The sequence below is a fragment of the Zootoca vivipara genome, chromosome 2, assembly GCF_965207765.1.
Source record: "Zootoca vivipara chromosome 2, rZooViv2.hap1.1, whole genome shotgun sequence".
NCBI classification, from domain to species: Eukaryota; Metazoa; Chordata; class Lepidosauria; order Squamata; family Lacertidae; genus Zootoca; species Zootoca vivipara.
The window spans coordinates 110,000,230-110,027,317 of record NC_142584.1 but is presented as its reverse complement, the minus strand read 5'-3'; the positions used below and the strand labels follow the sequence as shown (position 1 = coordinate 110,027,317).

The 27,088-nt window shown below is 53.5% G+C and overlaps 1 protein-coding gene and 1 non-coding gene across 5 annotated transcripts in view; both read right to left on the bottom strand.

Annotated features, from left to right (window-relative positions):
• Positions 1-2,352: 2,352 nt before the first annotated feature.
• PRRC2A (proline rich coiled-coil 2A) overlaps positions 2,353-27,088 on the bottom strand; it is a 38,211-nt gene continuing 13,475 nt past the window's right edge. For 3 of the 4 annotated variants that reach the window (XM_035107163.3, XM_088663456.1, XM_088663455.1), the window contains exons 2-32: positions 24,052-24,220; positions 23,559-23,736; positions 23,348-23,447; positions 21,821-21,893; positions 21,324-21,467; positions 20,740-20,876; positions 20,535-20,614; positions 19,484-19,623; positions 19,274-19,364; positions 18,716-18,953; positions 17,763-18,189; positions 16,170-16,387; positions 15,493-15,877; positions 15,158-15,368; positions 12,738-14,825; positions 10,492-10,742; positions 10,120-10,247; positions 9,890-10,019; positions 9,647-9,732; positions 9,255-9,506; positions 7,806-7,997; positions 7,594-7,671; positions 6,708-6,870; positions 6,562-6,614; positions 6,341-6,429; positions 5,639-5,897; positions 4,410-4,508; positions 4,090-4,314; positions 3,908-3,996; positions 3,278-3,371; positions 2,353-3,101 (exon numbers count right to left, since the gene is read on the bottom strand). In XM_035107163.3, coding sequence (XP_034963054.3) covers positions 2,964-3,101; positions 3,278-3,371; positions 3,908-3,996; positions 4,090-4,314; positions 4,410-4,508; positions 5,639-5,897; positions 6,341-6,429; positions 6,562-6,614; positions 6,708-6,870; positions 7,594-7,671; positions 7,806-7,997; positions 9,255-9,506; positions 9,647-9,732; positions 9,890-10,019; positions 10,120-10,247; positions 10,492-10,742; positions 12,738-14,825; positions 15,158-15,368; positions 15,493-15,877; positions 16,170-16,387; positions 17,763-18,189; positions 18,716-18,953; positions 19,274-19,364; positions 19,484-19,623; positions 20,535-20,614; positions 20,740-20,876; positions 21,324-21,467; positions 21,821-21,893; positions 23,348-23,447; positions 23,559-23,736; positions 24,052-24,163 — 6,948 coding nt within the window. In that variant the 5' untranslated portion in view covers positions 24,164-24,220 and the 3' untranslated portion in view covers positions 2,353-2,963. The remainder of the gene's footprint in view (positions 3,102-3,277; positions 3,372-3,907; positions 3,997-4,089; positions 4,315-4,409; positions 4,509-5,638; positions 5,898-6,340; positions 6,430-6,561; positions 6,615-6,707; positions 6,871-7,593; positions 7,672-7,805; positions 7,998-9,254; positions 9,507-9,646; positions 9,733-9,889; positions 10,020-10,119; positions 10,248-10,491; positions 10,743-12,737; positions 14,826-15,157; positions 15,369-15,492; positions 15,878-16,169; positions 16,388-17,762; positions 18,190-18,715; positions 18,954-19,273; positions 19,365-19,483; positions 19,624-20,534; positions 20,615-20,739; positions 20,877-21,323; positions 21,468-21,820; positions 21,894-23,347; positions 23,448-23,558; positions 23,737-24,051; positions 24,221-27,088) is intronic. The other variant, XM_035107166.3, reaches the window with a different exon arrangement.
• Positions 15,999-16,063, bottom strand: LOC118081636 (small nucleolar RNA SNORD52). The gene has a single exon (XR_004692103.1). It is a non-coding gene; the product is annotated as a small nucleolar RNA SNORD52 (small nucleolar RNA).

The following is a 27,088-nucleotide window of genomic DNA, read 5'->3' as shown; positions in this document are numbered from 1 at the left end:
TGGAACGGATTAATTCACTTTCCATTACTTTCAATGGGAAAGTTAGCTTCAGTTTATGAACAGACTTCCGGAACCAATTACACCCATGTTTCGGGTTAAGTACGCTTCAGGTTGAGTACTCTGCGGACCCGCCTGGAACAGATTAATCCACTTTCCATTACTTTCAATGGGGAAGTTCGCTTCAGTTTATGAACGCTTCAGTTTATGAACAGACTTCCAGAACCAATTGTGGTCATAAACCAAGGTACCACTGTAGTTGTTTTTCTCTTTGACATCTGGTGGGAGGGTGTTCCACACGGCGGGTGCCACTACCAAGAAGGCCCTCTGTCTAGTTCCCTGCAACTTGCCTTCTCGCAATGAGGGAACCGCCAGAAGGCCCTCGGAGCTGGACCTCGGTGTCCGGGCAGAACGATGGAGGTGGAGACGCTCCTTCAGGTATGCTGGACCGAGGCCGTTTAGGGCTTCAAAGGTCAGCACCAACACATTGAATTGTGCTCGGAAACGTACTGGGAGCCAGTGTAGGTCTTTCAAGACCGGTGTTACGTGGTCTCGGCAGCCGCTCCCCGTCACCAGTCTAGCTGCCGCATTCTGGATTAATTGTAGTTTCTGGGTCACCTTCAAAGGTAGCCCCACGTAGAGCGCATTGCAGTAGTCCAAGCGAGGATGACTAGGGCATGCACCACTCTGGCAAGACAGTCTACAGGCAGGTAGAGTCTCAGCCTGCGTACCAGATGGAGCTGGTAGACAGCTGCCCTGGACACAGAATTGACCTGCGCCTCCATAGGCAGCTGTGAGTCCAAAATGACTCCCAGGCTGCACACCTGGTCCTTCAGGGGCAGTTACCCCATTCAGGACCAGGGAGTCCTCCACGCCCGCCCGCCTCCTGTCCCCCACAAACAGTACTTCTGTCTTGTCAGGATTCAACCTCAATCTGTTAGCTGCCATCCAGCCTCCAACCGTATAGCGGTTACTGTGTTGGACTGCGGTAGGAAAGATTAGGGTTCGCATCCCTACTGAGCCACCATGCGTCCCGTTACCGTCTCTCACATACCCTGTCTCAGGGTGAGGAGAGAGCCATGTATGTCACCCTCAGCTCCTTGGGAGAAAGGTGGGATATAAATAAGTAAAATTAGTAAGCTTTGGCATGCTGGCTGCTGCCAGAGGATAATTGTTGCATTTCTATGCTGGGGGTGGGCGGGCACCTCTTCCCTTTGCACCCCACCTGTGCCAAACTTCTGATGATACTGGGGTATATTTTTTAAAAAAAATATTTACAGCAAAGTATTATGTTGAACTTGTTTTTGTGCCTCAGTTTTGTGCGTGGTCTAAACGTGGCAATGAGGAATGGAGGAGAAATTGTAAGAACTCAAGAAGAGCCTGCTGGAATAGGCCCATCTGGTTCAGTTAGAGGTTTTTAAAGAAAAGCCGCCTCCAAGCAGATAATATTAACATGTGTATGAGGGGAAAGTATGGATAAAAGTGGTATATGTGAAAAATAGCACATAAAAAAGGGAAACTTACATGCACACATTTTTGTATTGGAGAAAATGCATACAAGAACGTATTGGGGGGGGGAAATCTGCATAAAAATGCTGCCAAATTTTTATAAAGACCTCTTTTTTTTTTAAAAAAAAGCTAGCAGCGAACTGATGCCGAAATGTGAAAAACAGGCCACAAGACTGGATTTTCTTCAACCAACAATCCCTGCAGTTTCCTTCTCTTTGGGAATAGATTAAATGCTTATTAGATGTTGAATGTTGTTGCCCAGTACAGCCGATTCCACCAACCAATGTAGGCCATCTGTCAATTGGTCACTTATTGCCCATGACCCAAAGGAAGTGTCTTCCTTTAGTAGGCGTGGCTGGAGAATGTGCCTGCAACTGACATTCAGTCCAGCTGCTCCTGTTCTTCCCCTTCTCTGTTGTAGAGGCATGGTCCTGCTGCTTGAAATTTCCTACAGCCGCTGTCAGGCATGGGGAAGTGGGTGGGTGTGGTTTGTCTGAAGAGCCCTGCTCTTCTCTAGTGGCTGGTATTGAGACATTTGGTTGTTGCAATTTCGATTCCCCCCCTGCCACCAGAAGAGATTGGGAGAATGGAAGCGCTCAAGGAGCAGAGCTGCCTTACAAGGGGTGGTAAGCAGTTTCTATATAACCTTTCGTGCCTCTGATAATATGGAAGCAGTCACTACCAGCACTTTGCCAAGACAATATTTTTCACAAAGGGCACCTGTAATTTCTAAAATCACCATGATGCAGAGAACTAATTCTTTCCCCTGACAATGCTTCATTTTCCATGGAGGGAAGTTTTCGCACGCTGAGGAAGTCAGCAGGTAAGATGACAATTCAAAAAACCCACAGTCTGACTTTTTATTTTATTGGTTTTTTTAAACAACTTTTTTGGTTTTATTTATTAAACAAACCAGCTCGACCACCTTTTTAAAAACTCAATGCTTCCTATTTCAAACTCGGAGGAGCAAATAGGAGAGGAGACAGGCTCCCAGTCTCACCTCCCCCCACCCCCATAAATAGAAGAGGGAAGAGGAGAGACCCCCCCGACACGTTCATATTTATATATATTTACACTCCAAACCTCAGAGCTGCTCCCCCCTCAGATCAAAGGGCAACAGAGCCCCCTACCAGAAAAATAAACTCAGGTGAAAACCAAAGGAAATAAGCAAAAATACATTCAGCTGGGAGCCTCCCCAAATCCTGATCCTTGCCCCCCTCCCAAAATACACTCTGAGCACCCACTAAGTGTCTAACACCCCTACTCCAAGGGGCAAATTCCAGTGTCACCCCCCCATACAAACAGAAAAGGAGTTTAAGGAGACTCCCCGTATTCAGGATACACCAAAGAGGGGGGGAGGAGGAACAAACCCCTGCAAACAGCCCTCCCGCGATCTTGGGGAGGAGAGGGGGAAGGAAGTTAACAGAATCAAAAAGGGGCGGGTTCAGCATCCTGGGCTAGTGGTGGCCGGAGAGACTGGGGTCTTGCTTGTCAGTGTGGGAGCGCATGTCTGGCTCAAGGCGGCGGGCTGGCGTTCCGTCGCGAGGTGGAGCGGCTCGCTCCCAAGAGCGGGGATTCCAGCGAAGGACGTCCGACTGGGAAGCCCGAGGGGAAGGAGAACACACACACACAGCAGATGAGAGGAGGAATGTCGCTGCGTTCCTGTAACCCCCACCCTAATAATCCCAGAGTTGCCTTAAAAAGCGGGCTCCGTTTATCAATCCCTATCCCATCTTCTGTTCACACGGCAAGTCCCACAAGGCAGCCTCACCTGCTGGTAGACCTCAAAGCGCTGGGCACGGAAGATACCACCGTAGGCAGAACCAGGGGACTTCAGCCTGGCACCAAAGCCTCCAGAGAAAGGCCTGAGGGGAGAGAAAACGTCTCTGTGATGAGGCAGCCAAAGGTGCTATTTCACTTCTCTCTTGCTGCTCAGGAACCATCTTCCAACACTACTTTTAATGGAAACAATGCTTCTGAGAACTTGCACACACACAAAAAGGCACTAGTAACAGGAAGATGCTTTAGGGCAGGCATCCCCAAACTTCGGCCCTCCAGATGTTTTGGACTACAATTCCCATCTTCCCCGACCACTGGTCCTCTTAGCTAGGGATCATGGGAGTTGTAGGCCAAAACATCTGGAGGGCCGCAGTTTGGGAATGCCTGCTTTAGGGAAAGGCCTTTCTTATGCTTCCTGGCTGACTCAAGGCATTGTGGCCAGCGGGTCCACTCCACCAAATGTGAGATGGGTCCAGTCGTCCTTTTTTTGAGTCTGCTAAATGGCGCCAGCACCCCAGGCAGCATCGGGGTGGGGGAGTCTGAGAACTGGAGACCCTCCAGTCTGTTTCCAGGACATTTCCTCCGTCCCCAAAGCTCGCTCTGCCCCACAAAGAACACTCACCTGCCCCCAGAGGGGGGCCGGGCCCCTGGAGACCCCAGGCCATTGAGTTTCCTGTAATCTTGTAGCGGCTTCATTTCCAGAGCGTGGAGCTGGCGGGGAGGAAAAAAATCCTACATCAGAACCAGTGGGTGGGGAGGCCTTTCACATGGAGCAGAATCCAGCCCGCCAGCCCTCTTCTTTACCTCGCTACGGCCCACTCCGCCGTGAGGAAAGGCTCGCACGGCTGGAGAGACGAGGCGCCCAGCTAGCTGCCCGGGCGGCCGCAGAGCCTGGGTGGCCACGGACACCAGGGGCATGGGGGGAGGCGGCGGCTGTGGAGGGGCAGGGGCAGAAGGTGGCGCTTGCTGCAAGGAGCCAAAGTTCACCACAGGGGGCAGCTGGGGCGGCTCCACCATGGGCAAAAGGACCTGGGGCAGGACAGAGAGAAAGATAGGGGCGGCATTACAATCCTGGGACAGTTTCGGTCCAAGAGCTGGGCTGAAAGAGATGGTGCTTCGCTCACCTGCTGGCCAGGGCCTGGGGCAGTCAGGAAGTTGCTCTGGCTACCTTGCCCCAGGGTGGCTGGGTAGAACTCAGAGGGGGATGCAAGTTCTTGGCGCACCTGCAGGGGAGAAGGAACACGATGATGGCAACTCCCAACACAGTCCATTTCTTGAAGGACCAGAGGAGGCGGCCTGCTTAGATTGCATCAAAGGTTTCTGAACCCAAGATCATCATCAGAGCCCTCCTGGATCAGTTCCAAGAGCCAATGGCTCTAGGAAACCTACAAGCAGGGTGTCAGAGGCTAGCAGGCAGCAAATCACAGAGAGTGATTTTTATTAGAACAACAGGATCTGTTCAGGAGTGCCAGGCCTAGTGAGCACAGCAACTCTCTTCAATAAGTCTTGCTCCTAGAAGGCAGTCATGGAGACTATAGGTCCCTGCCTTCCCACAGCTCCCTAAGTGTCCTCTTTCCCTGGGTCCTTCCCCAAGCAATCTGAAACTACGTCGACACATCTGCTTCTGCTCCTCCCTCTTCATACCACTTCTGATTCTGGGAGACCAAGGGGGAGGGGAGCTTGTTGTAGCAGGATGGGAAGATCCCTCTCTGCCTCTCCTGCTTGGGTTCTAGACCTCTCTGCACCAACGATTCTCTCTGCTCCCTGTTACCTCTTCAACTTCCAACACCTCCTCTTCCCAGTCTTCGCCCTCCGACCACTCATTGTTGTCCCACCACCACTCCCCGAGCTCTGAGCCTTCTTCCTTTGGGGGTCCCCCAGCTGGTGCCTCCCACCATTCCTCTGCGTCCAACCAGTCTGTGACAAAGGACCTAAGGGCAGGAATGTTCTCCTGTTCGTGATCCGCAGCAACCGGTATTTAGAAGCGTGCGGCCCACGATCCTCACTAACTGGCAACACTCCTCACATCTGTGCTCTGGAGCTGAAGAGCAAGGACTCAAGCCAACTGAAAAGAAAGCTTGGCTCCTAGGCACAAAGTTACTTGCCTATGAAGAGTAGCTGCCCACTATTTATAGGCGCAGCATGAGAGAAGAGCTCCTGGCTTCCTAAAACAAGACACCCCCCCCTCCCTCAATTCCCCATTGCCCTGCTCTCTCTCCCAGCTCCCATCCATTTGTGCCACATCATAAACTCTTCCTCTCCAACCTGCCTCCAGAAATCCGGGTTTTCTCTGCACCCCCAATTCCCAGAAGACCTGCCCTTCAGTTAAATCACCCACCACAACGCCTAGTACCTGAAGCAGGGCTTGCTCTGGAGCCAGCTGGCTGCTGCAGAAGGCTGAGCTGTAGATGAAGGAAGGAGGGGGAGCCTGGTACAGCAAGCCTGTGGCTGGCAGCTTGGGAAGCTCCGCCGCCTGCAGGGCCGATATCTCCACGTACTGCCCCTTGAGGGCCACCCCCGAAAGCAAGGCGGAGCTGGGCAAGACAGCGCCCGTGGCCGTCTGACCAGGAGAAGTGGGGGCTGGGCTGGGCTGGAGATACAGGTGCTGGGACCTAGCGAGTGAAGGAAGCAAGTCAGTCAGAATCCAACCCCTGCAACGCAGGATTCGCTGCTAAAGAATCCTTGACAGGTGGCCATCCAACCTCTGCTTAAAAACCTCCAAGGAAGGAGAGTCCACCTCTTGTGGGAGTCTGTTCCACTGTCAAACAACTCCCACTGCCAAAAAGTTCTTCCTGTGATGTTTAGTCGGAATCTCCCTTTCCTGTAACTTGAATCCATTGGTTCGGGTCCCACCCCCTGGAGCAGCAGAAAACGAGCTTGCTTCATGTTGCACGTGGCGGCCCGCACGAAGATGGGTACAATATCACCTTTGTGGACCGGACTCAAGTGCTTCTCACAAAAGGCAGGGCGGGAACACATACCATGCTGCAAAGGCTCTGCAGTGTCTCCCTGCCACAAGGGGAGCTCAGAGCCCCATATGCCCCCCTGCCCTTACCTGTAGGAGTGCAGAGAAGGGGTGCTCGGACGGTAGCTGCTGCCCCCACTCGCGCCATGAAGCTGGGACTCCAGCTGGGCAGTTTGGACCTGCAGAAAGAGGATGCAAGGAACCTTTCAGAGGAGGTGGGATAGCTAAAACCATACCTCCTGAGCTGTGCCAGAGGCCCCACAGCAACACAGGAGGCGCCCCTCCTCTGCCCAATCTGCCAAGGTAGGTACCTGGTTCCCGTAAAACAGCTCCGGGTACAGCCGCTGGCCCTGGCCCCGCTCACCTGCAGGGAGGAAGAAGCACAGTCAACCACTGCTCTGGCTGGGAGCCGCACAATGTGAGCTCTTCCCTGTCCGTTCCAAGTGCCCCTCCATACCTGAGAACACGGAAGTGTCTGCTGGGAGGCTGTGCAGGCAAGATGCTGGGGCTACAGGGAATGGCCGGGCCTCGCAGCCGCGACCAGGAGGCGCCTCGGGGGAAGCTCGGTGGCTGGGAGGTGCCGGCGGAAGCAGCTCCCACTCTCTGGGGGCAGAGGTCAGCTGCGGAGAGGGAGGAGGCAGGGGAGTCATTGGAGGCAACCAAGCTCTAGGCTTCCTTTCTAAACGGACCAAATGTTTCATTCCCTCGTACAGATTTAAACTCTACCTTGCCATGTGCAAAAATATACTAATAGAGAAATCATATTAAAAGTTCAATCCCCTGGACCGCAGAAGCAAACTGAAATGACAATAAATCTGACAAAATATATTCCGTATCACCCAGGTCTAACAGCTGCATTTTAAACCTGCTGAGGTTTTGGGGAAAACTTGCAGACACACACAACAGGTTGCAAAAATCATGCCCCAATATTGCTTGTACATCAGTATCTTTTTCTGATTTTATCTTCCATGGAATATGTGGTTTAAAAAGGTACATGTTGTAACCCGCCCCAACACCTTAGGGGGAGGGGAATATTACTAATATGCAATGGATGGGCAGCAACAGCGAAGGGGAAGAGAGATGTCCCTGCTCTCATCCAGGAATCTGACCAAGACTGGCCTTTCAAAAGAGAAGCCAGTTTTTTTGCATCTTGATCCAAGAGACTACTGAGGGGCAGCCCCTACATGCAGAAACTACAACAGGCCCCACAGATGGAATGCAAGGTCACCCACTGCTCAGTTGGCAAAGCCAAGCTCTTTTGCAGCCCTCCAAGCTGAACTCAAAGGGGGAGGGAGAGAGAAGAGGGAGCCCCAAATCAGCACTGGAACATCCCCCCCACTTACCCCCTCGGCAAGTCCCTGGTGCAGCTCTTCTTTATCTGGCTTCGGCCCTTCATTCACCATGAAGCGAAGGTCAGCATCCTGAAGGGGGCAAAAACCAGGGGGGAGGGGGTTGGAATCCGAGTCTGGGACTTGTACGAGAAGAGACTGCAAAACACATGCGTCTTGCCCCTCTCCTGCTGAGCGCAGGAAGAAAGCCAGGCCTTGGCACTTACCTTATCGCTAGCACCAAACTGGATGGGTGGGCAGGCCCCGGGGGACTCGAGCTGGGGGTTTGGCTCGGACGTCATCGCACCCAGACCCTCTGCACTGTTGTCTTTTGCTTTCTCCACTCGCTGGGAACGCTCTGTGCCAATAGCACCAGGGGGAGGGTGGTCCCGGGGCAGCGGCTCAGGGGAGCTGCTCACCTGTCGCAGGAGGAGGAGGAGGGGTGGTGGTGAAACTCATGGGCCCTTTGAGACCATGGGGATGGCAAACAGTTTAGCCTGAGGGCAGTATCCAGGCTCACTTTCCAGCGATTTCTTGGGGGGGGGGGGTTGAGGGGGAACTGCTGCTATTACTTCACATTTATTTAGCACCAACTGATGCTTGCAGCTGAAGTGAAAGCACTTAAAAAACAAACAAACATATTTATGAGTGCAATGGTATGTAAAGGGGAGAATTTATGCCTGGTAGTATTTTCAAAATCAGTGCAGGATTTCAGGGGGTGGAAGCTTACATTCTTTGCCTGGATTACTGCCATTTCCCCAAGATTAGGAGAAAATGTGAAAATGATTTATGTATAATGGAATTCAATCTGGTGAAGAGCCTGGGCTAATTTTACTTGGATAAAATTTTAAGCGCAGAGACCTGCACGTCCTTCAATTACGCTACCCCCTCCTGAATATGCTTTCAGATAGAGGAATAGAAGTTGCCTGAAAGAATCCCAAAGCAAAAAGAACCTGGGATGCATTGTCCATGTTAGCTACATATGCACCCCACACTAAGATTCCTTGAAACCACCAACATGTGGTTCTAGCAAGAAGAGGGCAGGGGGGAAGCTGTTCTGGAAAAGTGGAGCAGGATGCAGCTGTTGTGGCTGTAAAGGGGCAATGCTTTCTTTGCTGCCAAAAGGATCTTTGGAAGGTTGGAGTCCTCCTAACAGCTTTGCAATTCTCACAGATCCCCATTTGTAATGCCGAACCGAGGCAGAGGACCAAGTCCTAACTGGAGCAAAAATGACAAGAAGAGCTCAAGAGAGAAATGAGGTGGTTGAGTCAGGAGAAGAGGTGATTTCAGAAGCCCAATCAGGATGGCAGAATCAACTGTGGGATTCATGGGAAGGGCAATGGAAGAGCCAAAAGAGGACACGCCATTCAGTGCAACACACACACCAGAAACCTTTGGGAGAGCTGTTTCAGTAAAACAGGGTGGGGTGGAACCAATCCAGTAAAGGAAACCATTAAGGCAGTGGTGGCCAAACCCTGCCCCCCAGATATTTTGGGACTACAATTCCCATCATCCCTGACCACTGGTTCTGTTAGCTAGGGATGATGGGAGTTGCAGTCCCAAAACATCTGGAGCACTGAGTTTGGCCACCACTGCATTAAGGAAACCAATGCAGCTGCATGCGCTATAGCAGTGCTGACTGAAGATGTGGCGACACCCCAGAGTTACTTTTGTACCTTCTTCTCCTTCAGCAGACTGGAGTCTCTGGCTAGCGGGGGCCGCCTCCTCTGCTCTTTTGGCTCTGCTCCCTCCGGTCCGGCTGCAGCGGCAGCGGCATCCTCGGTACTTTTGCCGATGGCTCCGCTGCGCTTGGCCCCAGCATCTGGTGTGGCCTTCAGACCCCCGTCGGGAGAGCTGCGCTGGCTGCAGGTGGCCGAGGAGACCTGTGAGTCGCTGCTGAGGTCCACTCCACTGTCAGACAGGCTCATCTGGGCAAGGGGCAAAGCAGAGTCAGCAAACAGGGTTAGGGGGACAGAAAAGCTCCTTCATCGGCAAAGTCTGGCTCCGCCCTGGAAAGGGATCCTCTGCAGAGCATGCACCGGAACCATCCCATCTCAGCGGACCTCACCTCTGTACTAGCAACCTCTTCAAAGGCATTCAGAGGGTCGATCCAGGGCTCCACAGAGGCAGGGCGGTAGCTCTTTCGGGAGGAGTCTGGTGAAACAAAACACAGGGGCACCTCTGAACCAGCAATGTTTGCTTTCTCGTCCCTGACCCCAAGAGCTGCTCCCTCTCGCTGCCAGTTCCGATTGCCCAGCCTGCCCCAGGAGCATGGCCTTTCCTTCTTCTCCACATGCTTGCAATAACTCACTGGAATTCAGCTGGTTCCAGATCTGTGGGGCGAGCCCCTCAGACACCGGAACGCTCCTGCTGCGAGGTTCGCCGGGGGTCTCCTCTTTGGGGGCCGAGAAGCCAGGGCCACTGGGGAAGGGAATGGGTTCCTGAGAGAGACAGGGGACAGACACATACATGAGACCTTGGGAAGCCGGGAAGCCTTCTGCTTCATGCCACGCGATTACATAAAAAGAGAAAATCGCTCACCTGCTGGAGCAGGTCTTGCTTCCGGGGCCTTTCCCGGCGCTTTGCAGAAAAGCCACCCAATGCACTGGACTCCTTCACTGGGGCACTGCTAGAGAGAAGCAGCTGGTTCTTGTCCAGGAAGCAAGAGTCTGAATTGGGCGGGATGGAAAAAACAGCAAAATGGGATTGCAGTGGGGAAGGAGCAGGCATAAAAAATGAAAAAAAAAATGGGGGCGTCTTAACACGGATACATCTCCCCCCCATTTTCTTTAATCGGAGTCCCCCAAAATAGATGGAAAGATACAGTAAGTGATCGCCAAGAATGAATTTAGTCTCTTCCAAGACAAAGAAATCCAGTTCCCCTGGTTACTAAGCACAGACTCTGCCCATTACCTGCGCTGCCACTGTTCCTACTCTCGAAGCGTCGCAGTGGGAGGGCAGAGGAGTTGCTGCCTCCAGGCCCCAGGAAGGGAGGCTGGGCAGGGCCAGGGGAGGCTGGCTTTGTGTGGCGGCTGCCCAGTTCAGCCAGAGCCTGCTGGATGCCAGCTGGGTCGCTGTGGATGACGCGGTCCAAACGATACACTGTGCTGGTGGTGGGGGCTGGGGGAAGGCTCAGGCCTGGAGAGTGGTCATCGGTGTTCCGGCTAGAGGAGGAGGAGGAAGCAGGAAATATTATGGCAGCAGACTGGGGGTTTCCTTGGCTGGTTCTCCCACCCTCTCCATCAACAAGTCATCTTCAAAATTCCCACTTTTTGACAATGGCCATTTCTCTTACATAATTTATGTAGGATTGCCCTGTCTTCTGTCTGTTCCCAACTTCCCACGGTCAACCTACAGATTCCTTCCTCTGTTTTTTACTCCAGGGCATGTATGTGCACACTAAGGGGGCTGAGGATTCGTTAACTTTTGGGGCCAAATGACAGTGGTGCATAACGTTCCACAAATATGCTTTAAAAGGATACTGCCGGAGAAGGGAAACAAGGGACACAATTCTCACAAGTTTTTGCATGCACAGAATGAGGCCCGCTCACATGTTGGGACACCCCAACCCCTAAATCTGCTCTGGGGGTTTGGAGGGACAGGAAAGTGAGGCAGAGGAACATCACATTGCACAGGTGGACTTTTGTTGGGTGAAATAATACCGTGTTTCCCACATTTTAAGACACCGTCTTATAATGATTTTACTCAAGAAAATAAGCCTATGGCTTATTTTCGGGGGGTGTCTTAGTGGTTCCTGCCTCCTCCTGCCGCGGCCGGCGTTGCTGCTGCTGGGCTGGCAGCACCCTGCGAAGTCAGGAGAAGCCAGCCAGACCGCTGGGGGGTTTAGAAAAAACGTCCGGAGCGCGTCCCAATGGCAGTGCTCCTCCTCACCTAATGGCAGTGCTCCTCATGTGCCGCAAAAGCCACTAAACAACTGGGGGGGGGGGTAGAAAGGCAGCCGGAGCGCAGCCCGATAGCAGCGCTCCTCACGCACCACAAAAAGGACACAGAAAGCTGCCGGACAGGGGGCTAAAAAGCAGTGAAGCAACGGCCACAGCTTTAAATGGCTCGCAACGCCCCCCTTGCCGTCGCTAGGGCTGCCGAGGCTGGATCGTGCCTTTCATCCCGCTCTCTGCAGCTGCCGGTTGCGGTGGCGGGCGGCAGACAAAAAAAAAAAGAGGCCAGGCTGCTGCGCTCCGCCCAGCGCTGCAGGGCGCTCCGAGCGCTTGGCGCTGCGGAGCGCTCCTCTTTGCAGCTGCCGGTTGCGGTGGCGGGCGGCAGACAAAAAAAAAAAAAAAAGAGGCCAGGCTGCTGCGCTCCGCCCAGCGCTGCAGGGCGCTCCGAGCGCTTGGCGCTGCGGAGCGCTCCTCTTTGCAGCTGCCGGTTCCGGTGGCGGGGCGGCAGGCAAAAAAGAAAAAAAAGAGGCCAGGCCGCTGCGCTCCGCCTGGCGCTGCGGAGCGCTCCGCTCTGCAGCCGCCAGTTCCGGTAGCGGGGCGGCAGGCTGCCTCGGGCAGGGAAAAAAAGAGAAGCTAGGCTGCTGGCTCGGGCGCGCGGAGCACCCCGAGCCTCTGAGAGCCAGCAGGACGAGGAGGAGGCTTGCCGGGTCGTCACCCAGCAGCGCGCGCGGAGCGCCCCGAGCCTCCGGCAGCCAGCAGCAGCAACAACAATCCCAGAGGCTCGGGGCGCTCCGCGCGCGCTGCTGGGCGACGACCCGGCAAGCCTCCTCCTCGTTCTGCTGGCTCTCAGAGGCTCGGGGTGCTCCGCGCACACTGCTGGATGCCGACCTGGCAAGCCGCCTCCTGCTCTTGCCGGCTCCCAGAGGCTCGGGGCACTGCACCATGCCTCAGCCCCCACAGCACTGAGCGCGCCTCCTTCGCCTCCTCTTCCCTCAGCGGTCTCGCTCCTCGGAGGTATGGCTTATTTTCGGGGTATGGCTTGTATTTCCTGAACGCTTAAAATCCTGCTATGGCTTATATAATGACTACGTCTTAAAATAGGGGAAACACGGTACCTCACATAGCACTTTGCCAAATGCCACCTGTGTTTCCTTTTCTATCTTATTTCTCTTTACCTCTCCGCCATTCCAGTTTTCCCTACCAATTCTCTGCCCCCCCAATACACACCTTCAGTTTTTTGGGCTTTCTCTTCCGAGTACTTACCTGCGATTCTTGGGAGAGGGCCAGCTCCTCTTGTCCCCTCCACTGCGCCCACCACCACTCCCTCCGCGGCCAGCCTTGCCTCCTCCCCCTGGGCCGGGGTTGGATCGTCGGTTCTGCCGGTCCATGCCAGGCCTCTGGCTGGAGAAGCTGCGTTTGGACATCTCCTTCCTCTGGGCTAAGCTGAGCTCGTTGTTTGAGGGCCGCCCACCGACCGAAGGCGCCCCAGAGCAGCCACCTTTGAGGAAGGCGGTGGGGGGAGGCCCGCCAGGCGCCGGTTCCTTCTCCCCGCCGCCCCGGCGCTCCGTGAAGTCGCTGCTCTCCGAAGCCGTCTCCCACTCCTCATTCGCCTGGTCCGAGTTCTGGTTGGACAAGTCAGGAGATTTTGTGCCAGCCACGCGCCGGGCAGCCGATTCCTCGGGGAGCGGGGCGGCAGGCGCTGGGGAGAAGGGTTGGCCAGCCCTCTGCTCGCCGTTGAGTCGGGCTGCGTTCTCACGCTCCTGCTTCAGCCTCCGGAACCGGGGCGGCTTGTCCTGCTGCTGCGAACGGCCATGGCGCCGGCGCCGTGGTGGCCGGTCAAAGCCACGGTCCGAGCCAGGGCCAAGAGGTGGTGGAGGTGGCTGCTGCTTTAAGGGGGCCTGGAAACCACCGGATTCTTCTGGGGCCATTGTTGCAGGGCCTGACGGCGCCTTCTCTTTGCCCGATGGCTCCAGAACTGCCTCTTGCTGCTTCTCGGGCTTCTTATTGGGCTGGGGCTTGGAAGGAGGGCTCCACCCCCCAGGGGGCGCACGGCCACCACCTCGGCCCCGGCGTGAGGGAACGCCACGAGGGGTGAAGACACGCCCACCACGGGTGCCAAGGTCTGAGAGGCGCGGAGGCAGCTTGTCGGCAAAGCGAGGCAAGCCAGGGTGCTGTGAGGAGGGGGCCATGGCAGAAGTCAGAGGAGGGGCCCGGCTGCGATGGCTGGGGGCTGGCTCCTTGGTCACCTCCTTGTCAGAGTGGGCCACGTCACTGGCGCTCTCGTGTGTCTCGCTGCCTGTCTCAGAGCCCCGCTGGCGCCGCCGCTTCGGTATCTCTTCGTACTCTGAGCCTTCGCTGCGTGTCTCGCTGGCATTGCGTGGGCGGAAGGTGGAGCCTGGCCCAGCTGCTTTGCCCACGCCATCATCCAGCCGGTAGAAGGGTTCGCGGTAGCTGCGGAACTCCCGGCTTCTCCCGCGCCCCCCTCTCCCACGCCCGCTATAGGCACCCCGGAAACCTCGCCCTCGGGCAAAGTACTCTCCTCGGCCCCTGGCCCGCCCCCGGCCGGTGTAGCCGCCACGCTCGTACGGGGGCTCCCGCTGGCGCCGACGGCTTGGCGACAGTGTGCCATGCTGCTGCTCTTTGGGTGGCATCACTGTTCCGCCATTCACCACCGGCTTGGCCTTGTTCTCCTTGCCCGGTTTCGGAGACTCTTTAGGGAGCTCGGGTTTGCTGCCCGCTGTCTCGGCCCCCTCTTTGGCCTTCCCAGCAGAACGCATCTCCTCGCTTTCGTCTTTTGCCTCCTTAGGGGGTGGCGGCGGCTTCTTGATGGGCCCGGCTCGCCGTGGGGCCTTGTCCCCGGAAATCTCCTCAATCCTCCGGCTGCTGCCAGGACGGGGGCCCCAGCGCGTCTCCGTCTTGGACTCACGCCGCGGCTGCTTGTGGAATTCATGCTGCTGCCGCGCCGGCTTCTCCATTCGCCGCAGGACCTCCTCTTTGACCAGAGGCTCCTCCTTGGGCTGTTCTGAGGGAGGCTTCTTAGCCACCACTGGTCGAATGACGGGAGACTCAACCGTCTTGATCTCTTCTGGGGGTTCACGATGCAGCAGCTGGGGCTCCTCCTCGCTCTTGCGGGGCATCTGGACCGGTGGTTCAGGGCGTCCATTTCTGCTCACCTCTGTGGGTGCCGTCAGAGCCATTGTGGCCTGCCAAGGGGGACCTGCTCGTGGTGGCTCATCCACTGGGAAGCGGTGCATTGGGGCAGGGTTGCCGTTTTCGGAAAAACCAGGGTAGTTCCCCATGTAGGGCTGGGGAGTGATGGCCTCACGCAGGCGAACCGGAGGGGTCTCACTCCTAAAGGAAGGAGAGCAAGGATGATTGAAAGATCCTTTATTCTGGGGTCATCCGCTGACGACCCCAAGCAGTGTCAGCTGTCACTCCAAACTGCAACCAAGTGGCAGGAGAGCCTCCACCGCTAGCCTCTTAGGATAGAACACAAGACCATGGGCCCATCCCACTGTCCTTACTGCAGTCAAGAAACTGTAAGGCCCTCAACTCCATGACTTGCTATGTGGTTCCAATAACAAAAAGACCTTCAAAACAAACATGGGACAACCTCAGCCTCCTCCCGCTGGGAGATCTTGCTCCCGCCCAACCCAACAGACTCCCTCCAGACGTTCGCTCACCGTAAGCCCTTCTCTTCCTCTTCCTGCTGCCGAAGGGATGCCGTTTGAGACCTCGAGTCTGCACCGGAAGGGGCATTGGTGAAGACATCTCCGGCCCAGGCCAGCTTGGGATCAACCGGCGGAGTGCCACGCTCTCGGAGGATTGGAGGATGGCGCTCAAACTGCTCTGAACTGGAGCCCCCACTGTCTGATCGCTCACGGGGCAGGAGACCTGAGTGGTGAACAGAAGACACACCCGTTGCAAGTCAGGCCTACTGGGTCCGACAGTCTTCTAAAAGGCTGCCTGCTCAACTGCTTTGACGAGCCTGGACTTCCTTTTCTTCAGATCTACTTACCGGAAGGATGGACCCCAGGGGGGTAGAAGTCTATGGGGGGCCGCCCTTGCATCACACGTGGGTCCATGTAAGGCGGAATCATCATCCAGCGAGGATCAAAGTTCATCTGCGGCATCGGGGGCGGCCTTCCAATGGAGCCGGGGTACATGCCTTTGGGCGGGGCCTGCTGCGCTGGAGGCGGGGCTGGGGGTTGCTGCTGCCCTGCCGGCCCAGGCTGAGCATGGACGTTGCCCGAGGGGCCCATGGCTGCCAGAGGAGCCCCTGTTGCCTGCTGCTGGGAAGAGGAAGCCATCGGGGGCTGGACTTGGCTGTGTTGTTGTTGCTGCTGCTGTTGCTGCTGTTGCTGCTGCTGCTGCCATTGCTGCTGCTGCTTCAGTAACTGCTCCTGAAAAGGGGGTTGGTGGGCAAAGAGGAGAGAGGGCTCTTTCAGTGACCTCAACAGCACCCTAGTGAGATACCCCCCACTTCCTGCGATGCATGTGTCTCTAGATGGAGAAGTTATGAGTTGCTCAGGTAGCTGCGAGGACATCAAGGGGTGTCAGAGACTCTAGTCTAAAGACTCATCACTGCAACGGAACCTCAGCCAAGTTGCTTCCTTATCTCGGTCCCACCCCAACTGACTCCTCCCCTGTTAGGAACAAGTGCCCAGCCCAGGCGCCTGCCTCCACCCCTTGTACCTGCTGCTGCCGTTGGAATCGTGGAGGCAATGACTTCTGGTACTTGGAATAGCTGAGGGTCTGAGCCGGAGGCGGCTGGCGTGCCTGAAGGACCGTCTCAGCTTTGGGCTCCACCTTGGCCGGAGCGGGAGCGGCTGGGAGAGCAGGACCAGGCAAGGTGGGGGGCTCTTCCCGCATTTCGGGGACTTCCTTGGGAGGCGGAGCCACAGCGGGCTCAGCTGTAGTAGACATGCACAAGACACACACAAAAGAAAGGCGGGCTTTGTGAGGCAACAGGTGGACTCTGGGTTCAACCTTGCCAATCTCTGGATCTCCCCATTTCTGGCCTGGCCTATGGTCAGGGATGATGGCAGTTCAGAGTCTAGCATCGCACGAGGGGCCAACAGATTCCCCAAAGGCCTGTATGCATCACCCACCAAATCAGCAGGCAAGACGGCATGCTCCACGGGCCTTATTACCAGGGACATGGTATGCTGCCTTTGGGCCACCAGACTCACTCCCAGCTGAAATCTTGGGAGAGCTGCTGCCAATACAGTCCTGAACTAGGTGGACCCAGTGGTAAGAACTCAGGAGGAAGACGACGACACAGCTTCCTGTGTCCCTATGACTCAAATGACAGCAACATCACCTGACAGCTTGCCATGTGCGTAATGGCTGCTGCAACACACAGCACTGCGCTCCTTCGGGTAACGTAGAAATTCAATAAATAAATAAAATGGGAGATTTGTACCATCGGCCAAGAATCATTTGGCCACGAGAAACACAATGTGGCACGTGGGCAGGCAGGTCAGGCCAAGTATGCCCAGTCCCTACTGCCTTCCTGTTTTCCTTTTGTTGCACGCTTTGGGCTTTCCCCCTGTCATTTCTTGTCGTTTTATTGTACTTTTCAATCAGATGACTTTTCATTTTGGCTGCCAACTACCTTAGACTCTCTCTCTCTCTCTCTATAAATATATATATAAATGTAAAAAGGACATGTGGGTGTGTTTCCACTTTTCACCAAAACCGCTTGACCGATTGAGGTGAAATTTTGACACATCACATCCAAATGTCCGAAGGATATAGGAAAGTTTGCTAAGACAGATGTCACACCTCCGTCAGGTAAACCCCCCCAAAAACCCGTTCCAGAACGCACCACTCAGCCAAAAGTGCATGCTGGGAAAAGAACCAGCGCCCTATAGCAGCGGCTACACTGGTACCGCACCAATAAAACTTCCCTCTCAACAGCACCTTGGCTCCCGTTTACATACTAGGCCTTTACAGACTAGGCCAAATTGAGGTACTGAATTGCCTGGGTGGGGGTTGGGGGAGGAGGAGACAGGATAGGTCGGGATACGGTGGGACGAGTCACAGGGATGAGCCAGGGGGTGGAGGGAGAAGGGGGTGTGATACTTCATGGGTCGGGACAGAGAGGGGGGAATCACAGGGATAAGCTGGGGGGGGGAGGGGGGAAATCACAGGGATAAGCCGGGGGTGGGGATACGTCATGGATTGGCACAAGTGGGGGAAATTACAGGGATGAGCCACAGCAACGCATGGCAGGGCCAGCTAGCGTATCTATATAAGAACACCAAAAATAAAAGTCAAGTTTACCAGGGCCCGGGGAGTGCCAGCTGCTGCTGCTCACGACAGCACTGTGAGGTTGGCTGGCCAGCACAGGCTCCTCTTTCTCCCTCTTCTCCTCGGGGGCGACTGGGGCAGCCGGTGGGTTGGGGGGCACAGGGGTGGGAGCTGGAGGAGGAGGGGGAGGAGGAGGGGGAGCAGCCACAATGACGGGAGGCGGTGGCTCCTTGGGAGGCTCAGGCTTCAAGCGCTTGTCAGGAGCTCCAAACTTCTCATCCAGGCGCTTGAGCTTCTCGGCGCAAGCCGCCCGTCGCTCCTCTTGCATACGCCGCTCCTCCTCTTCCCGCCGGCGTCTGGCCCGCTCCACCGCGGCAGAGATCTCTGAAGAGGACTGCTTCCGCCGTTGGCGCCAAGCTTCATCTTCGTCTTCTGGGGGGAGTGGCCGCAGTGAGCGGTCCTGGATAGCCAAGAGAGAGAGAAGCCCTCGCTCAAAGCTGTTCCACTGAAAGGAAACCTGAGCTGGAAGTTCAACTCCCAAAGACCCTCGAGGAGACAAGAGTTTGTCCCTGCTCACACCCGTGTTCCCTCACTAAGGAGCCCAAAGGCCAAAATTCAAGTATTGAAACATCCGCATGGAAGCTGCTCTGTCCCCTCACTGCTTCACCCCTTCCAATAACTCAGCATGGAAGTTCTAGTTAAAGCTGAGATAGAGTGGGCTAATGCCAAGTGCCACCCAAATGCCTATTTTATTTTAGCCAAAAAGCAGAGAGAGCATAAATCAAAACAACGATGCCAATGTGCGTTGTTCTGGCTAAGGATGTTTTCCATTTTTACAAGGACATTCGTTTCACTGGTTTACCTGGAAACCCAATGCAATCTAATGTGGAGACCTGGGCCTGGGTTCTCCAGACTTTGGCCCACCTGAATAGCAGCTGCCAACCGCAGGTGATCTCAAGCAGGATTTGCAGCCTGCAGAAACTCACCGGGAAGTCGTTGGGTTGCCCCCAGTTGCCCCGGTTGGGGGGTGGTGGTGGCGGAGGCGGCGGTGCTCGGACTGCAGCAGCAGCAGCAGGTGGCGGTGGTGGTTCTTTGCCACCTTCTGGGGGACGTGCGTTTTCGACCCAGGCTGCTTTGACGAGGGGTTGATCCTCTTTTGGAGTTCCAGCCTTCTTGGTGTCTGTGCCCGACGACTGGCTTTCCGGGCCGGAAGCCTCATCATTGCTTGGGGACAGAGGTGAAGAGAGAGGTGTCAAATGGGGCCATTTAGATCCTGCACCCTCTGCTCAGAGCTGGCAGGGGGCAGGGAGCGAGCATGCACAGGTATTCTTGTGATGTAGCTGCAGCCAGGCAAGAATGACTTTTCTGTAAGATGATCCCATGTGGCTCAGGGCTGCAGCTCAGCAACAGGCACCGGGGTGTGTGTGTGTGTGTGTGTGTGTGTGTGTGTGTGTGTGTGTCACCCGTCTCACAAAACCAACATGCTTTGTGCCAGCTGCATGGGATTAGACTTGGTTATTGGCCTTAGCACCGCCTAATCTTACCGGTTCTCAGTGGTTTCTTCATCAGACTCTTTCCCATCCTCTTCATCGCTGAATTTCAGCTTCTCAGTGTAGTCCACTTCTTCATGGGCTCCTGTGGGAGACAAATAGGATGTCTTTCGATTGACAGATCCAATAACAAGAAACCCTTTCAAGAGTCCCGGCTCCTGTGGGTAGCCGAGGTCCAGCTCTGTGGTTAGGCTCTTCCATTACCTGCCCAGCCTTCATCATTCTCCTGGTCCAGCTCATCAAACTCTTTCAGGTCATCCTGCTTGAGGACGGGGGGCCGGCTCACAGGCTCTGACACACGAGCTGCAGGCTGCGAAGGGCGGGGTCCTGGAAGCCGCTGGAACCTGGAGATGACAGGACGATGGAGATCAACAGAAACGTCGCACCTCTGACTTTCCTTGCTGCTGATCTAAATAAGAATGTTGCTCTAACCCCAGCAGTGCAGTGCAGTGCAGCACTCCAAGTGCTGAAGGACCAAAACTCCCATCATTCCTCAACACCAGTCATGCCAGGAAATGCTGGAGAGCTACAGATTCCCTGCCCCTGCACTAAGGGGACCAAAGGATCAAGTACTATGAATAAGTATCTTCCTTCCTTTGTGCCTCCCTCTCTAGGCCATATTTGTATCCCATGCTGCAGAGAAACAGAGACAGTCTTGCATTCTACTGATTCAATGTCAGCTTCTGTTGGTGCGACAGGAAACCTATAGAGGAATTCTCTTCCTTGTGTGAGCATGGTGGGAGCAGAGAAGGGAAAGGTGCCCCTCTATATCCATCACTATCTCACAGATGCCACTTCCTTCTCCCTCCAATTTCTGATTGATCTGCTAGGCCTAAAGAGACTCCAACCACATGCCTTCCCTTCGTTGTCCACCTGTTCAATTACAAGCTTAGTTCTCGAACCTTTTGGCTCACAAATGCTGCAAATCTGGAAGTGAGCGTTCCAGTCTGTGAAATATTTTTGGAAGCTGAACATCTGATGGGGCTTCCGCAGCTTCCTGCAGCCAATCAGAAGCCACGTTTTGGTTTCCGAACATTTTGGAAGTCGAACGGACTTCCGAAATGGATTCTGTTTGACTTCCAAGGTACGACTGTACAAGGAACCCAAAACATCTGGCTCCAGATATGCAGAGTTGACCGCAATCTCCTGCAGTTCCCCATGCTTGCTCCTGTTCCTGGTCCTCTATATACTTTCCCCTTCTGCCACAAAGATCACTTGCCATTATCACGTTTTTTAAAACTAAAAAAACCCTTACCTCTGCGCCTCTGGTGTGGGGTAGCGGTAAGGTCCCTGCGGCCCATATGGAGGCGGGAACGGGAGGTACGGGGGATACATCTGAGATGGGGTAGGGGAGAAATTGGTTACTGGATGGTCTCCTCTCTCTTCAGTTTCCCCTGCCCTCAAACAAGGAAGCAGGTGGCCAAAGTCACTTGGCACCTCCTCTTCTGCAATATACTTACAAATGGCGGCATCATCCCCCGGTAGGGAGGGAACTGAGGCGGGACGTTGGGCTGCAGGCCAACCCCAGCCCGTCCGTCCTCGGGCACCAGCTCCCCGTCAGTGCCCCGCCCACCTCCATCCCGCCAACTGGTAGCGTCTGCAAGAGATTGGGCGGAAGAGGAGTTATGAACATAAGATGTGTCTTGCCGGGGTAGGCCAGTGGCCCATCTGGTCCAGCATCCTGCCCTTACAGAGGCCAACCAGATAATATAACACCCATGGAAATCCTGAAAGCAGAAACTAGGTGCAACACCTCCCCCCCACTAGCAATTCCCAGCAACTGGCATTCAGAGGCACACTGCCTACAACAGAGGAGTCTACATGTAGACATCGTGGCTAGTAGTCTTGACCCCCACCCATTTTAAACTATGTGATACATGAAGAGGGGCTTTGTTTTGTCTGTCCTCCCCCTTCAGCTTCATTAGATGTCCCCAAGCGAAGGAGGAGAAAATCTTCTGGCAATGGTTGATAATGGCAATGCTCTCCCCACCCCAAGCTTGCTCTGGGGCCCAGAAGCAACAGGCACTTGAGCAAAACCACTCACTCTGGGGGCGGAGGTTTGGTCCGGGCCCATACGACGCATCGGTAGTGTCCTTTTCTTTGCCAGCTTTGTCCTGGTCGCCAGCCGCCTGCAGGGTCGGAAATTCCTCGCGAGAGAATCGCGACAGTAGGCTTGATCCCTTTCCACCTTGACATCAGAGAAAGAAAGCCCAGGTGGGTCCTTTACAAGTGTCCCTGACACATCTGGGGCGATGGCAGCACACCAGAGTGTTGAGCACCAGGGGTTGAGCCTTTTTGCTGGTGGCCCCATATCTCTGGAATACCCTTCTCCAGGGAAATACATGTGTGGCTTTCTCTGCTGGTCTTTCCAAGAAGTGTGATGTTGCAATGTTTTAGGAGGGGCAGCAAAAAATATAGATGCCATTATGAATTTTTAATTAATAAAATAAATGGTGATGGGAGCTGAAACATACTGATTCTCATCTCTCCAAAAGTCTCGAGGTCCTAGCTTCACACAAAATTAGCTGGAAGGCAGCTTACCATCTCCTTGCGCTCCATGGGTAACGCTGGCCTGTGCCCAGGACTTTGCCCCGCTTGCTACTGTAGGGGGATTCTGGAATAAGAAGAAGGGTGGGAAGTCAAAATGGACTGACCTTCCTGCCAGCTTCCTTTGGTCAAGCGATCTCCAAAACTGACACAATCTAAAGGTTCACGTTGATTCATTAAGAAAACCCCCCCACAAATCTCACGTTTGAATCAACCCAAGGATGGCTCAAATGCCTTTCGAATAAGGGCAGCCAACACAGGGCCCTCCAGAATGTCTTATCATCCTGAACTATTTACAATGATGGCTAGGGCTGATGGGAACTGGAGCCAAACACCATCTGGGGGCACACTGACTTCTCCTGTTCTAGAAAGTAGCAAGGCTGGGGCAGCCCTGCCCCTTGCTGTGCAGTTGTTCACATGGGTTTTGTTTTGATATAGCACTAGACTATGGTTTAAAGCAGGGTTGGGGAGGCCTCTGGGCTGGATCAGTCCTGTCTGCTCTGACTCAACTGAAGTCTGGTTTCATCTGGCCTGCAGTGATGCAGCCACGCTACAAGAAGAGAAGAGTCTGGCAGGCATGCACACGCACAAGCCCTGAGGCCAAGCCATGTCTCAGTGGCTGGGTCTCTAAGCTGACTAGCAAAAGTGCCTGGTCTCCCTCTCCCCAAGAGAAAGCAGGACAAGGCAGACAGCAATCAGGGAAAGAAGCAGAGTTTCCCAACCCCTGGATTAATGAGCAGGCCTTGGACTCATGTGCAACCTTCTCCTCTTCTATTGTGCCCACAACCGAGGCTAGAAGCTTTAGTTATACACAGTTACCCACTATGCCCAAACCCAGACAAACTCTGGTTAGTCTTAGCAATGTTTTAGGGAAGGCAAGGCAACTTCAAACAGTCTTATGATTCTAGCTTGTTTTCATACGCCTCACTAAGCTTGAACACTCAACTGGAAGCTACCAAGTTCATGAAAGCTGTGCTGGAGGAGGAGAAGGAAGCACATGAGCCAGAGGCTTGGGCATGTAATGCTAATCCATAGCTTAACACAATGTCTGAGACAGTCACAGAGTGAGCAACAATAAAGTCCAACTTTCTGCAAAAGCTTTGATGCCAGAAAAAACAACAAAACAACAACAACAATGCAAAATCTGGACAGTCAGTTAGAACTATAGCGTATCCAGGCCAGAACCTGCAACTGTTTGCTCTGGAAGCAGGAGAAAGGCTGTCTCTAAGAGGAAAGTTGGGAGGTGCCTTTTAGCCAGTCCTGAAAGAGTCCTTCTGATAAGCTCCTGGTAGATGGAGGACTGCACCCATGCATGGACTGAATGGCAATTAAATAGGGAGAGAACTGGCGCTCCTGCTGGGGCCAAACAGAGGGGAGAAGGGACTGGAGCTAGGAAACCTTGGCTCTTTGTAGAAAAAGCATTAGGATCTGTTAGGCTGGAAGCTGATACAGACAACTGTCCAGAAGAGGAGAGCTTCTGATTGGGAGCCTGAAGCACCCCAGTTCTTGCCCTGGATTTACCTCGGGGGCTGTTGGGGGTCGTTTCGGTGGGTTTGAGGCAGACGTCTGTGAAGCCGGCGGCGACTGCGATTCCGGCGGCTGAGCTGGCGAGGCATCGGTACTGGAGACAAAAGGAAGGAAGACGCCCGTTGAAGGAAAGGTTGGTGGAGAATGTGCCTTCTTCCCCACCACCCGGAAAAGCAGTGCCTGTGCCCCTCTGGCTCCCTCTTACCTCTTTGGGTCTGGCTGTTCCTGCTTGCTTGCCCATCCTGTCCCGTCTTTCGGCACTAGTGAGACGTTGGGGTCATTGCCTTTGTTCTCCGCTTTTAAGCTTGGCAGGTTTGCAGGGGGTGGCATGCGCCGGGCAATGGCAACTTTACCGAGACTCTGCAAGCCATGGCGGGGAGTAACTGTAGGGGAAGGAGGAGGCAGGGTTAGGCACAGTCCTTGGGACCCTCTTGAAAGCTCCGCCCTCTCCCACCTCCCCCAGCAAAGCTTCCCTTACCGACCCCACGTACTGCTGCAACTACAAAGAGCTTTCATGCCAAGTCCCAAATTGGTAGTTTCAGATGAACTCAAGGAGGGAGCAGCTGCTCAGGGCGCTGCGAGTGCCATCAAGGGGGCATCAGAGACTAAGCACGTTCATCATGGCAACCGCCTCCTCCTTTGAGAATAGCACTCAGAAGCAAATACTTGCCCTCCCCACCAAACACAGGTCATTTTACCTGTGGGTTTCTGTGTTTCTAAGGATTTGCCCTTGTATGTATCAAACAGGTTGAGCGACGAATACTTTTTTCCATCCTTCCCCTTTGCTGTTTGCCCCAAACGATCTGACATTGCGCTGTAAGGTCATTGAGTACGATGGTTCCTCCTGGCTCCCTGCGAAACGTGCCACTGTTGGGAAGAGGTTTGGGGAGAATGAGAGGGCGGAAGCTCAATAGTCCCAACTCCATCCTTCCCCATCGATCGACAGCCACTTCTTTTAATAGCCAAGTGACAAGCTCTTTCCTGCACAGACCCTACACATTATCCAGAGCAAGCATGGAGAGAGGCACTTCTATTTCAGAGCAGTCCATTCAAGTGGAGTAGAGATATCTCCTATGGCTACAAAGAGGAGCTTCTAGGCTGGACAGAAAAGAGCATCCAGGCTGGACAGAGATCAACTGGGCAGGGTGACCACTCCTCCCCGATCTCTTTTGCACTGTTTTAGATTGGTAGCCTAAAGGCACAGAAAGATTTACTAGTGATCATTGTGAGTCACCTGGGAACCTTTTCCAGGTGAAAAGGAGAGTGGAAGTACTTTAAATAAATACTTCCCTGGGTCAAACATTCCATGAAGCCAGGAATGTCTTCAAGAGGGCAACATCCCACTTTCAACTGCAACACCTGACAGCAAACACAGGATGGGGCTCCATGTTCCCAAGTTTTACAGGAGCTCAGGTAACCCCTCCCCATTTACTTATTTTCAGGTATTTCAAAACTCCCTTTCAAGTCTAGAGTCTCCCGAAGACAACAGACAACAATTTACTACCCCACTTAAAAGGTTTTGTTTTTAAAAAGCCACAGCCCTGCCCTCCACATATCATGTTAAAACAACCAGTTCAAAATACACAGCTACAGAAAAATGTAATTTCAAACGTAACTAAGCCCAGAAAACCTAAGATAAAGACAATGAAAAACCACCAGCAGCATATACAATACCACCTTTGAGTTAAAAACCAGAGAAGAGATACATTTTCAGACATCTGTCTCTTGGGAGGGAATTCTTACAAGGTAGGAGCCACCACTGAGAAGGCCTTCCTCTCTCTAGCACAGGGTCCCCAAACTAAGGCCCGGGGGCCGGATGCGGCCCAATCACCTTCTAAATCCGGCCCCCGGGCGGTCCAGGAATCAGCATGTTTTTACATGAGTAGAATGTGTCTTTTTATTTAAAATGCATCTCTAAGTTATTTGTGGGGTATAGGAATTCATTCATATTTTTTTCCAAAATATAGTCCGGCCCCCCACAAGGTCTAAGGCAGTGTTTCTCAACCTTTTTTGGGCCAAGGCACACTTGTTCCATGAAAAAAATCACGAGGCACACCACCATTAAAAAAGTTAAAAAAATTAACTCTGTGCCGCCCTATATTGACTATATAATTATGACTGTAAGAAACACTTGCCAATTGCTGTGTTGGTTGCAATCTCCTGTAATAAGGCTTCACCAGCCGCTGATTTCTCTGCCAGCACAATCCTTTGCTTAGCAAGTTTCAGGTTGAGCTCATCCAGCCAGCTTCTTTAAGTTTGTCTAAATTTTGCCGCCGGCCGGCTTCCTTTCCGCCAGGCACGTGATGTGCCGCGGAACAGCGGTTGAGAAAACGCTGGTCTAAGGGACAGTGGACCCGGCCCACTGCTGAAAAGGTTTGCTGACCCCTGCTCTAGCACCTGCTAGCTTAAGTCACCCTGGGAGGCAGGCCAATGAGAAGGACCTTCAAAGCTTATTGAAGAACAGCTTGCTCCCTTCTCAAAATCACATTTAAAAGCTAAAGGAACTGTTGCTATCAACTTTGTTTAAATTCACCGAGCTATCCCCTTGGGTTCCAATTAAAAAGCCAAGTACTATTCAACCTCTTGAATACCGACGACACATATTTGCATAACATTGCTGGCGACAAACTAATCACAGTTGTTAAATCTATGTTTCATAACTGTTACGGTAACTAACTTCTTCTTTTTGCAATTGACCCAAGTCTCTTTCCATTACAGTTCATTACAGAAGCGGCTTAGTCATGCTGGCCACATGACCCGGAAGCTGTACGCTGGCTCCCTCGGCCAGTAAAGCGAGATGAGCTCTGCAACCGCAGAGTCGTCCGCGACTGGACCTAACGGTCAGGGGTCCCTTTTACCTTTTAGGACTCTGAACAGGGGTCAGGAGAGAGAACAGTGATTCTATCCTATCACACTTTAGCCTACATAGAATATTTGTAATGTTGCCTCAGAAGTGAAATATTTCGCCTATGCTGTCTCAATGCCCTTATGTTCAGCTTGTGGGCTTCCTAAACACACCTGGTTGGTCACTGAGGCAAACAGGATGCTGGACTAGGGCTGTTCCTATGTTAATGAATGGAGAAACAGGCATTGATTCACTGCTTTTGTTAAGAGGGCCATGTACTGAGTTTAAAAAAACAAACCCAAAAGCCTAAAATTTTAAAAAATGCCATTTTCAGGGTTCTTTTTTTTTAAGCGGCAAACTAGAATCTTTTTAAAAATAACAATACACAGTGCTGTACTTTAAAAACTTATTTTCCCACATCCCCCAAATGGTAACAAATCATTTTAAGCAATACAAGATCAGTAGTTTTCAGTTGCTGGTGGCTTCTTTTAGGAACATGCCCTTAGTTTGCTCTTCGGAGTGAAGTTGAGAGGAATTGACAAATGAACTGCATGCAAGATCTCAGTGACGGGTGCAAGGTTGGGGGGCAAACGAGGACAGGAGCTTGTCTGGGACATTGAAAGGCTTCGACTTTCACCAGGAAGAAGGCAGCAATAAAACCAGTCCCACAACAACTCTTTATGGTGGAACACACACTTTGCAAGGACAACGGAAAAAGGGCAAGGAAGAAGTTGGGAGTAATGAAGCTGCCTGATTTAGTGTCAAACTGTTAATCCAGTTGGCCTAGTACACATACTGTGACCTGCAACAACCTTCCCAGCCTACCTAAGCTGAATCCAGTCTTAACAAGGAATCATAGAATGGAGAGTTCGACCAACGGCCTGCAATGC